This window comes from Cajanus cajan, chromosome 10 (assembly GCF_000230855.2).
Source record: "Cajanus cajan strain Asha chromosome 10, NIPB_CcT2T_4, whole genome shotgun sequence".
Lineage (NCBI taxonomy): Eukaryota > Viridiplantae > Streptophyta > Magnoliopsida > Fabales > Fabaceae > Cajanus > Cajanus cajan.
Window position 1 is genome coordinate 8,195,013 of NC_138526.1, and position 13,047 is coordinate 8,208,059.

Sequence of the window (13,047 nt, forward strand, 5' to 3'; positions counted from 1 at the left end):
TCCTAGAAGTGTTGTTTCTACAGAAGTTTATTTTAGGAGACCCTTAATTCCATTCTTGCAAAAAAATGTAATAGGAAAGGAGTAACTCAGTATTCTTGAATTGCTTTAATGAAAAGAAAAAGTGGTAGCCATGAATGGAACCGTTTAAAAGCAGAAAAAAAGGTGCAACCGGGGAGTGTGAAACATTTAATTCTTATTCTACTTTATCTCAACTTCTATTTATACACCGTAAAGTGTTTGTGTTAAACAAATCTGATGTTAACCATTGTTCTGGCTTCCAAACTATTTCAGGAGAATTGCTGAGGTGAAGGCTAATGAAAGGAAGAAAACTCTGGAAGAGATCTTGTATGCATTGGTGGTGCAGAAGTTCATGGATGCTAATATTTCTTTGATACCCTCCATAATCCCAGATCAGTCTGGTAAGGTTGAACTGTGGACAAAGAAGATGGTAAACTTGAACAGCTTCACTCACATGAAGCATATGAGATGATTCAAAACCACTTGAGTCTCATTCTGGGTACCAAAGTAGGAGATTTAACATCAATAGCTGAAATCAGCAAATTCAGGGTAGGGCAAGTCTATGCAGCATCGGTGATGTATGGTTATTTTCTTAAGCGAGTTGACCAAAGGTTCCAGCTGGAGAAGACAATGAAAATTCTTCCAAATGCAACAGAAGAAGAGAATAGTGTTCATCAAACTACAATGGACAATGCAAGTCCGAATATTGAAGAGGACAATTCTCAAGTGATGTCTCATCCTGAAGTATCTACCTGGACTGGTGGTGACGTCAGTCCTAGTGGATTCGGCTATGGTATAAAGCCCACCAGGTTGCATAGCTATGTGATGTCCTTTGACGGTGATACCCTACAAAGATACGCGACAATTAGATCCAAAGAAGCTGTCAGCATCATTGAGAAGCACACAGAGGCATTGTTTGGAAGACCTGAAATTGTTGTAACACCTGAGGGGGCAGTCTCTAAGGATGAAAACATCAAAATTAGCTTTGGTGGTTTAAAGAAACTTGTTTTAGAGGATGTGACTTTTGGTTCTTTTCTCTGGGATGTTGAGAGCTATGTGGACTCTAGGTACCATTTTGTCTTGTGCATTGGGTTGTCCTCTTGAGCTCTGTTTGCTCCCATACATGACAAGGCATAGTTAATAATAGTGTGATGGTACCGACTGATGGAGTATATTTTCTTCCATGTTAAAAGTTCAAGATATTGTTCACTAATCATCTGTATATACTATATAGTTATAGGGCTGTGAATTTTACTAATGAAAGGAAGGTTATTTACAAGGTAAATATTTATTTGTCCTTTTTTTCCCTGCAACAAAGCCATAATGATAAAGCATCAGCTTTTGTGATTTTCCTCCTTTGCTGCCTGGTTAGATGGCTTCATATTTAGGTTTGCAGAATATTGTTTGTATAATTTATAAGATAATGGCTTGGTGGTATTTGCATCTGGACTGATTATTCAGGGGGCACTGGTGGTTTTTTTAGCCTTCCCCCGTGTCACTAGGCCAACCTTAAGCCAGTAGTAACAACAAGGGTGTAGAAAGTAGGAACAGAGCCCAACATTAGGAACTGGATGGAACAACTGAAAATGCAGTTTCCTGGCGCCCTTGGGTAGCAATTAAGAGCACTCCAGTCTCCACTTTTATTGCAGAATCAATTTTCAACCCCACGCATAGGGATTCCATTAAGTTGCCCGTGTTCTTTCTTTATTTTTATTTTTTTCAAAAATAGTGGGTTGTTTATTATTCCATTCTTTCAATTTAAATACTAGGAGTTAGAGTTTCATTGTTAATGATGATTTTATTCGGTTTGAACTGGATTGTTTTCTTCAATGAAGGATAAACATGGTTTATAAAATTAAAAAAAAAATCAAGTTTTTAAAATAAAAACTTAAATGAGTTAATTTTTTTATTTTCCAATGTAGTTTTATTTTATACTATCATTATTACATGATTAATATTTTTTAAAACCTGTACTCGAACTTGTTTTAGTTATTTTTATTCTGTTGTTTTATTTTAAAATTTGTATTTCTTTTTTTGTTATTATGTTATCGGTGAAAAGAGTTTATTATTTTTTCTTTTAAAATATGACTATAGCTAAGTAGTGATTGAATTATATAATAATTCGTATTTAAATGATGTCTAAGAAGTTTACGTTAAATATTTAAAAATTAATTAATATTTGTTATTTTAATATTATAATGCATAAATTAAATATTTATTATATAATTAAAATTTATAATAAATTACATATACTGATAGTATATAAATGATTAACTCAAAAATTTAATAGGATTTTTCACTGATTTAACTTAATTTTAGGTCGATTTCCTATATTTATATTAGATATGTTATTCAATAATGGATATTTATATGTATTTTTAATATTATTTTATACATTAAGATAAAGTAATATATTAAACTATCAAATAATTTTAAAATTATATGCAATGTTATATACTTGATCATTACTTGTGTGTGTATTAGGATTAGTTATTTGTATTTGATGATATTATATTCATGATTATGCATATCAAATTTAAAATATTTTAAACTCTTTTATATATGTTATTTAATAAAGAATATTTACATAATTTTTGAATATCATTTTATACTTTAAAATAAAGTAATATAATGAAATACCAAATAATTTTAGAATTATATACAATGTCATATACTTTATCTAATTAGTAATATGATTAAATTCAACAATTGAATTAATTAAATTTCTATTTTATAAAAAAAAATTTAAAATTATTTCACTAATTAATGGATCCAAATACCCCTCCTCCTTATCCCCTTATCCCTTCCTCCCACCTCCCTCTCTCTATGTATATATATATCTCTCTATGTATATATATATATATAAGTAAGTAATTTTTATATTTTATTTAATAAAATTATTTAAAAATTATTAACTTTTATTAGATAAAATGATATTATGCTTAATTCTCAAACTCTTAAATTTAAATCTTATATTTTTAAGAATAATTATTTTTTAATATTATTTTTTATTATTTACAAATTTAAGAGTAAAATCATTTAAAAATATACACATCAAATCAAGTTATCACTTTTATATATATATATATATATATATATATATATATATATATATATATATATATAATCAATTACTTATAATGTTATTTTAATCCTATTAATTATATTCTCTTTTAAAAAAACTACACTAATTATAATTATACTTTAGACTCTTTAGGTAGTAATTGTATGTATTTTTTAATTTGATGAACTCAATATATAATTATGAGAAATATTATTTGTATGTTAGACTCAATAATAAATTGTAGAGCTTAGATTGAAAAATAATTTTGAGATATAACGGAAAGAGATATATGATATTTCTATAAAATCAAATTACATAAATGACATCTCTATAATTAAATAGTAGCATAAACAAATCTTAAATCAATTAATACATCAAAATTAAATTAGTAAATGATCTTCATGTATTATATATTTTTTTAGATTTAAATATATTTTTAGTATATGTGAAATAAGTTATTTTTAGTTTTGATTCTTATAATTTTTTTTATTATTTTAAAATTAAAATTGTTGTTTTTAATTTATAGTATTTCAAGTCTATTTGGATATAAATTAGAATGATTTTTAAGAGCTTCTCTATTGAAAATAAAAAGAATTTAGTAGAGAAACTTTCCAAAGCAATTTTTAAATTTATTTTCAAACAGTTTCTTTATAATCTTTGTTAACAACTTTTGTATTTATTATATAATCAAGTGATCTTGTAATTGTATTTTATATGATGTTAGTATATGATATTTTTGAATATTTTTTATAAATATTTTAAATAAATATTATTTATCTATCTTTAAGAACAAAAAATAATGACTTAAAATTTTATAAAAATAAAAATTTTTAAAAAATATTTTACAGGATGAAAACTAAATTTATTTAATTTTTTATGAACCAAAAATAACGATTTCATATTTTAAAAGATAAAAAAATTATAAAAACTAAAATAAAAAATCCTATTTTACATGAATTAAAAACACTTAAGCGGGAATTTTCTATAACAAATATATGATCTGTGTCTTCTGTGCCAAAAATGCTGTACATAATTGGTGGCTGGTGATGCTAGAAATTTCCAAAGTTGGCGTTAAAGAGGCTTTATGATCAAAGGTCTAATGACTTTATAATGTTGAATAAAAAAAGAAGTTACGGGCAGCGCTGTGATGGAAGCATGTGAGAAAACTATTTTTCTTTTTTTCGCTTTCTTTGATGCAAAGGAATTAAGGGTTGAATCTCTAAAAACATATACATGTTTAATAGTTCACTATGTCTAGAATAAAATTGCCTTTAACAAAAAAAAAAAAAAAGAACTTGTAACGGGAAAAATTGCAATAAAGTGAATGGTAGTCGTATCACCTGCTTGTTTTGGCTGAAGATGTTATACAACATGCATGATGCATGCAGCAAAAAGTCATAGCATTGGTATTAATTAGTATTTATTAAAGAAATAAAAAAAAGGACGTTTGGGTCTTGGTTTTACCCATTCTCCTGTTGGTCAACATTCAATTTTGAATGCGCTCACTTCAATATATAAACACTCAACCAAACATCCTCATTCATTCTTGTAACGGGTAGGAGGCGTTCGGCCACCTCCTGTCGCCTGCCGAATGACAGACACCGAGTGTCAATTGGCTATTAGGACCGAACTACCACCATTTATTGTCCTTAATCAATGATTATGAGTTAGTCAGGTAATTAAGATATATTACTTAGTACGGTAAATACGTTGCAGGGTTCATGGGTCCAGGACCCATAAATGTCAGTATAAATAGCTCAGATCAAAAGGTAACGTCATTGTTCATTAATTATTCTAGATATTCGAGTTTGTCCTGACTTGAACGTTGAAGTGTCTTTTGCAGGTACCAACCCCTCTACTCACATCGGATCGGAGCACTCGTTCGATCCTCAGATTACGAAAAAATTACTGGTGTATCATTTTGACGGGTACAATTCTCATTCTCATACCTTAAAACAGAAATGGTTCTCGGGTGGAGAAGATGGAAGAAGAAGAAGAAGGGCAAGGGAGGAGTTGGTGACTCCCAACCACTTCCGGTGCCCGATTTCTCTGGATCTAATGAAAGACCCTGTGACGCTGTCCACCGGAATCACCTACGACCGAGAAAGCATAGAAAGGTGGTTCGAAGAAGGAAACTTGACATGCCCCCTCACCAACCAAATCGTCACCCACTTGGACTTCATTCCCAACCACACCCTCCGAATGATGATCCAAGACTGGTGCGTCGATAATCGAACACGTGGCGTCCAAAGAATCCCAACGCCGCCAGTTCCCATCACCCCAAAGGAAGTTCAACACCTTCTTCTCACTCTTTATTCCGTTTCCAAGGCCTCGCCTCTCGACCCACACGCCTGCCTTCCGTTGCTGCAAGCAATTCAGAAATGGGGTGCCGAGAGTGAGCGGAACACGCGCTGCATGGAGGACAACGGACTGCCACGTGCATTAGCCTCTGCGTTTCATGCATTCGCTAATCCTTCTCATTCCACTTTGCTTCATCACATTCTCTCGCTTCTCAACTCCATGTTTCCACGTGAATTCCAGGCGCTACAGCATTTGGGCTCTGAAGCTTCTTTACGTTGCATGGTTTGGTTCTTGAGGCAGCAAGATCTCTCCTGGAAAGAGACCTCAATTGTTGCCCTCAGAAACCTTGTTTCTTTCGGTGATCACCGACACGTGGAGGCTCTCGCGGAGATCCAAGGAATGAACCAAGTATTGGCGAAGTTTCTTAACCGAAGGATGTTATTTGGTCAAACCATTGCGAAAGCTTCGTTGGCGGTGGTTTGGCATTTGGTTTGCTCTAGTGAGAGAATGAGATTGAAATTTATCCAAGTGGGAATGGTTTGTTCAATGTTGGAGATTGTCCTTGAGTCGGAGGGGGAAAGAAGCACGTGCGAGAAGGCTTTGGGTGTTTTTGAGTCCCTCTGCGGTTGTGAAGAGGGGAGAGAAGAGGCTTCTGGCAATGCGTTAGCGGTTCCTGTGTTGGTGAAGAAACTGTTGCGGGTTTCGTCGTTGGGGTCGGATTACTCTGTTTCCGCCCTTTGGAAGCTCTGCAAATTTGGAGAGGAGAGGGTTCTGGTTGAGGCGCTTCAAGTGGGTGCCTTTCAGAAGCTGTTGCTAGTTTTGCAGGTTGGTTGTGGCGCTGAGACAAAGGACAAAACCACTCACCTTCTCAAATTGCTTAATCCTTACAGGGATCGACTCCAACTGGAATGCATAGATTCCGATTTCAACAATCTTAAAAGATCCATTTAATATTCTTCTCTTATTATTTGCCTCAAATAACAATGTGATATTCTTAAAATATCATGCAAATTTAGAAAAGAAAAACAAATTTCTAGAATAATATGTAGTAATCCTTCAGCAGAAAAATCAGAAATATAAGTCCAACTCTAGAAAGTATTGATAAACCGCCTACATGCTTTAGTCTGTGAATGCTTGCCTATAAATGAGGCTTACTTCATTTCATTGTATCAAGTTAAGTTTTTCAAACTAATACTATTTTACTATAGAAAGCAACGTGCCTCTGTTTTCCTTAATCAAAATTCATTTTTCTTATTTACAATTCCTTCGATCTAAATTTCATCAGATATATAGCTTTTGCGTTATTTGATTGCCTTATGCGTTTTCAAGTCTGTCATATAAAATTAGTTATGGATTTAAACTTACATTCATACTAGAGACATTTTGTACGTATCAAGGGTGATTTAGTAAAAAAAAGTTAATCTATATTCAGAGCTTGATTTGTAATTTACATTTCTAATTGGAAGAGTGTTACCTTAAGTTTTGACTGACAGTAAAATTACAAAAGATATTCATTGAATGGAATATTGAGACTTGTAAAATTTTATAATTTTAATAAATTTTGACCGATGAACAATAATATACTCAGAAGAATGGGGGTGTTCTTAAAAATTTTCTTTCTAATTAGATCATGTTACTTGCATAAAAACCACACTTGAAATAGATGTTATCACTTTATCACATGTTAAAATCTACTATTTATTATCGGTGGTGTACATTATAATTTATCTTACTTAGTGTTCTAAGATTTTGTTATTATGATTAAGAATAAAGTGATGAAGTGTTAGCTCAAACATTAAAATATATCAAGCTAATTGTAGATTCAGCTCACGATTTTATTTTTAAATATTATTTAAAAAGTCTCTTTATCAATAGAAATAATTGTTTGTATATAAATTCAATGTCATTCCTAATCATGGTAGTGATTAACATGAGCAAGTAGATAATTGATATCTGAAATGTGGACGTGGATTGGATGGTGAACCCAAAATGGATTGGTGATGTGTCTGGGCTTGGCTCTCAAAGAAAGCTAAAGCTAGCTTTATTGTGCTGAAAGATCAAGGTTTGTGTCCTCCTAAAGTCAACTAAGACATCTTGTAAAATAATAGGACCGATATACACAAACACTCTGATGCTTAGTATGGCAACATGTCACCAGAGTAATGAAATATGAACCATGTGCTCATCATTCTACGTACTACACGAGAATTCAATAATTGGGAAAACGTTCTTGGCTTTCTATTTTTAGTTTATTAACTTACTAATTTTCAATATATAAACATTATTTTATTTTGTTAATCAACAAGCATATGTGTTTTATTTTGCTTTAACTCTTGATAATTAGTCATTTTAAACAAGTAATACTATGATACATAAAATTTAACGTGAAAAATACACCATTTTGGAGATCAAAAGATAAAATTATTGCAAATGAAGCTTCCCATACCATAGAGCCGTCATTTGTACAGTTTTACACTTTGTGTGTGAAGGTGAAGGAATTAATTGTGTAATTCCAAAAAAACTTTTTGCGTTTTCACAGGAAGGTGCATGGACAGCAGAAATTAAGAGTATTGAAAACGTGAATAATATGACAAGAGGAAGAGGGTGAAGACAATAGACATGCATTTGGTAGAAAGAAAGAAAGAATAGCTGCAAATCGGAAATTTTGTTTTTGTATTCACACTGCCGTGCCGAGTGCGGAATTAATGTCCCTTTGAAAAACTTGAGAAAATGTGTTCACCCCACTTAGTAAGCTGTCTTAAGCCCGTCCGCATGCGAAAATAAACCTTCCTTATCAATATCCTATCTTTCAAATCCTCTCTATTTCCAAACAAATTAAACATCTTCATTTTACTTCACAAACACTTAACACGTGACTCATAAACAAATTAATGCTTAGGGATGTTTAGATAAGCTTTTTTAGAAACATTTTTCAAAGAGAAAAATATAATAAAAAAATTCAAAATAAGAATTTTATAAGAATTTTTTTTTTCTTTTTCTTTACACTGATTATGAATGAGTTAAAAATAAGATTTTGGAGAAAAATTTATGCAAATATATCTAAAATTTAATTTCATTGAATCTCTTATTAATAATACAAATAATATTGACTAAATCTTGTTAAAAATTATGTAAAATAAATTTTTTTTGTAATGGGTATCTTCTAATCTATTTTGAAAAAGATTAATTCAGCATGTTTGAAGAAAAAACTTATACATGGCGATAAAAGAATATTTATATTTAAATCTTAATTGAATATTTTTATTGAAGACATAGATCAAAAAAATTTAAATAATATTTAAATTTTTTTAAAAAAATAGTTAGCACAAAAATGAATTCAAACCAATACTTCCAATGGTGTATATGAAGATAAAAAGAAAATTCGCATAGTTAAGTAGAAAACTATTTTACTCATTATAAAAATAAATTTAAAATATAAAAGTATCATTTTTTATTTTAAAAGGTTAATAATAAATTGATAAATAATAATTTATAAAAATATTATTATTATTTGCTCAAAATCCAAATTAAACTTATTATTATAAAACTCATTCAATTCAATGGTTTTAGGCATGATAATAACTAACAGCAGCATGGCAATTGAGTTGATTGACTTTCCATTATAAAGAGAGATAATGGGGAATCATCTGCAACGAAGAAAAATATGAGTGGATCATATAACGTTAACAAAATATAGTAAATGATTAGAATATGATGCCGCCACAAGGATCCATTGTGGTGAAGAAGAAGAAGAAAAGCACTTACCAAATGTATGGATGAGTGTGTATTTTGGAAAAGAAATCACATGGAATTAAATGAAATAATGTGCAATCTGCAGAGTGAGGAAGAGAAAGAGGGGAATGAAGCCTGGTCCGAGAAACAAACTGAATCCTATCTCGAGCCAGACAATATTCCCCACATCCTCAATCTCCCACCTGGAAAATGGTATGTCATGAAAGAGAGAACCTATATATATATATATATCTTCTCTCACCATCTGCCACTTGGCCACTCTCTTTATCGTTAAGAATTTCCAACATTGAGTTACACCTTGCTTCGGAATAAGGTTATTATATTAAAATGCCTCATATTCTATATGCTATTTTATCTATCAATTTCACAATAATTACCCCATCTCTAGTCAAAGTACTTATATCACTATACTTTCTTTCCTCATCCATTAATCCATTCGATGACATGCTGCTCATAGCTAACATGTCATTGCTCATTTCGTAAGTGATTACATACGTTACACAAAAATCTAGTTTATTTATTTTGTGTTTCAAATCTTTTCATCATTCGTACAATTCTCTCGGAAATTCATCAACCACGACCATGATTTAAGTAGCATAACAAATGCTTGATTAATGCAACCATTAAACAAGGCAATCTGATTAACCACGTACACGTTAAGATCCTCTTTTTTCCTTTTCATTAAAACATTTCCCTGGAAAAATAAATTATTAATTTAAGAATGAAACATATAAGCCTTTCGCAGTGGTGAGAGATACATTTTTCGCTAAATAATTCGTTTGTACTAACAACAACTGCAGACATACAATGCAAATTGATTGAACATAGTTTCTGGATCTATTTTCTACACTTTCTGATCTGGAATAGAAAAATTTGTGGGCTGAGGAAAGGTATTTTAACCAGCTAGTCGTAACTGCGTTTACAATTTTTGATCCTACTTCTGTGTCTGGACACTGGGATAACCAGAATTTTTCACCCCATTCTGTGCTTCATTCACCAGAAATAGCTTCTCATCATTGTAAATCATGTCCACATAAAGAATTTTGCCACCTTGTTCTGATAAAATACAGGAACCATTTGGAATGTCCAAATGTTTCAACGCTTCCTTTATAAGCTCTTCAATGCTTTGTGGAACCCATAGGACCACTCCCTCTTTTCTTTCCTCTTTCTGATCCCTTGGGTTGAAAGGAAATACTATACACCTCTTTCTGGGAATTTCATTTCTTGACTGCAACATTGGTGTTGCTGCAAAATTGTTGAACGCGTATGATTTGTTAGAATGTACATGGGGAAAAAAATTATGTATTTCAGTAGATGTTGGGTATCCCAGTGGTTAAACTTAAAAATGCAAGATACGATTCTAGGACATAATGTGAATGGTTTTAATGAATTTTAATTGCTGACCAGACATAAGAATCTTGACATCCCTAACGTTCAAAATGCAGAGTATCTAACTACCCAGGTTCAAATGCCAACGTACCAAACACCTAAAGATCGTCTAAGATCATATTCTGTGCTCAGAAACTTAACCATACCTTGAGTTTCATGAATACTACTGGACAACTCAGCCAACTGAGAAACTTTAGCAACTTAATTCGAGCATTTTGATCATATTTCTATTTCCACCGGTATGAGCTTCAAGAAGAGGTGTATTTCCCCATCTGCCAGAAGGAAATATTAAAAGATGTTATTTTGCAATTCAATAAACAACACAAAAATACTATTCTAAGATCCCCCAAGTTAGCAATGAAATAAGTTTACATTAGAACAATGAAGGTGCTAATGGAATAAAAAGTATTGTCTGATAAGAATGCTAACTCAATATTTGGTCCATACGTGTCCTTAGATAAAACACTTGCTCCTGCTTGTAGTAGTAATTCAGCCATTGTAATCAAACCTTGAGAGGCAGCTATGTGAAGAGGTGTACGGTGATCGTAATTTTTGGCATTTGGATTGATTCCACAAGACAAAACCCTTTTTAAAAGGTCCAAGTCCTTCTTTGCAACAGTCATGCAGAGAAAGTTACCAACATCATCAATAGTAAGGATCGCTCCCGAATTAACAAGTAAAGATGCTAGTTCTTCATGTCCATACTTGATGGCTTCAAGCAAGGGAGTGGCTCCAAATTTATCTAAAACAAACGGGTGTTTAAAATGTAACACTATTTTTTCTTCAAAGAAGCATTTTCAATAAAATATTGTCCTTGATTTGGGTTTTAAAGTTCAAAAGCTAACCTGTGGAATTGATATTTACTCCTTGTTCAACAAGAAAGGAAGAAATATCTACATATCCTTTTGATGCTGAGATATGCTGTAATAGCAAACATAAAATCAAGTTAATAAGAGGAAACGGGAGGAAAAATCAAATCCAAGTATTTGTTTGACGCTACTGTGTTGAGTAGATACTAGAGACAAATTAAATTACAAGCAATGGGAGAATATATAGATAAATTATCTATATGTAATTATGCATAATGAAGAAATGGAAATGTCTTATAAAAAGAGTTGATGAAAATAAGTTGTTGATACCAAAGGTGTTCTGCCATCATAATCAGGCTTATTAGGATCTACCCCAAATCCAATCAAACGTTTAACAACGTCGAGGTGACCATCATGAGCGGCACATTTCATCCTCGTAGCTAGCCCTATTTCCAGGTTTCCAATAGTCATGTTGAAGTCTGATACCAAAAGCTTACATTGAACACTCAAGTTTTTCACCTGTCAGCCAAGTACAAGCATGTATTATAAACTTAATTTAAAATAAATAAAAAACAAGAGAATTAAAAAAAAATCACTGCACCTCTTCCCCCAAGTGTTGCTGCTGGACCACCTCCTCCATGTGTTCCTGCTGCTCCAAATTTTCAAAAGGCTGCAGTTCACAATGAGCAAATCAACCAAGAACCAAGGATAACAATGTTAAATATGAAAAAAGAATAATAAAAAATACCTAAAAATCATCAGAAATTACAAGTTCTAATACTCCATACCTTGTCCCAATGCAAGGCATGTCTTATCCGAAACTGACCATAAAAACAAGAAAAGAGATATGAATACAAGGAAATATTATATAGTTAGCCTATTAGAGTCATAATCAAGAGAGAACACCATACTATATTTACCTTTTCATATTTTATATGTTTCTTGGGATGTCGCCGCCATGCCTAAAACCAAAGTCAAATTAATAATAAAAATGAAACAAGAACAATAACTGAACCATTCTATTAAGAAATCCACAACTAGTGTATAAGAACCTAAAGGAAATAGATTGAGAGAGACTAAAGCTCAGCCAACACAACACAAGTAACACTATCATGATTAGTTGTTAGTAGTTGTGAAAACAAAAATAGAAATATTAGGGAAGCAATAATTAAATTAAAGACAAAAAAACAGAGAGATCATAAAAGGAAAATAGAAAGAACAGCGACTAGCGGTATGATAATCGTTATTAACAACAAAAGAATGAAAATGAGCAAGCCTTACAACAAACAAATTTCACCATCAATCGCGAACCCAGCAAAACCCTAAAAGGGATGCCCAGCAGTCATTTGTACAGTTTTACACTTTGTGTGTGAAGGTGAAGGAATTAATTGTTTAATTCCAAAAAAAACTTTTTGCGTTTTCACAGGAAGGTACATGGACAGCAGAAATTAAGAGTATTTGTTAAGACAAGCAATGGGCAGCGGAAGCATAAAACATAAAAAACCATACAAACCATGAAACAGAGAAGAGGAAAGGTTAGGGAACAGAGCAATTTCGTATTTTCTGCACAACCATACTATTCTGTTTGTTTTTCATTCATATATAAGGCAAATACATGAAAAATGACAGCCATACATAGAGCCCATAAATGCTGTCAGTAAAACACATGTTCCCATCATCATTAAGTGTGTAGATTTGCCTAAAATCAGAAAC

The 13,047-nt window shown here is 31.9% G+C and overlaps 2 protein-coding genes and 1 pseudogene across 2 annotated transcripts in view; 2 read left to right on the forward strand and 1 right to left on the reverse strand.

Moving 5' to 3' along the window:
- Positions 1–262: 262 nt before the first annotated feature.
- On the forward strand, positions 263–1,231 carry LOC109791611 (UV-B-induced protein At3g17800, chloroplastic-like; the record flags this gene model as incomplete). Its single annotated transcript, XM_020350922.3, is given in 2 exon segments — positions 263–434; positions 437–1,231. Coding segments are annotated over 2 exon segments (858 nt in total), but the record flags the coding sequence as incomplete, so codon positions are not given.
- A 3,458-nt stretch (positions 1,232–4,689) lies between these two features.
- LOC109791612 (U-box domain-containing protein 21 pseudogene) lies at positions 4,690–6,615 on the forward strand (annotated as a pseudogene).
- Positions 6,616–9,757: 3,142 nt separating this feature from the next.
- The window catches only part of LOC109791617 (potassium channel GORK), a 62,068-nt gene continuing 58,778 nt past the window's right edge, over positions 9,758–13,047 (reverse strand). The window contains exons 4-11 of the mRNA XM_083064629.1: positions 12,255–12,296; positions 12,123–12,155; positions 11,936–12,004; positions 11,665–11,853; positions 11,371–11,446; positions 10,955–11,267; positions 10,672–10,797; positions 9,758–10,381 (exon numbers count right to left, since the gene is read on the reverse strand). Coding sequence (XP_082920755.1) covers positions 10,719–10,797; positions 10,955–11,267; positions 11,371–11,446; positions 11,665–11,853; positions 11,936–12,004; positions 12,123–12,155; positions 12,255–12,296 — 801 coding nt within the window. The 3' untranslated portion in view covers positions 9,758–10,381; positions 10,672–10,718. The remainder of the gene's footprint in view (positions 10,382–10,671; positions 10,798–10,954; positions 11,268–11,370; positions 11,447–11,664; positions 11,854–11,935; positions 12,005–12,122; positions 12,156–12,254; positions 12,297–13,047) is intronic.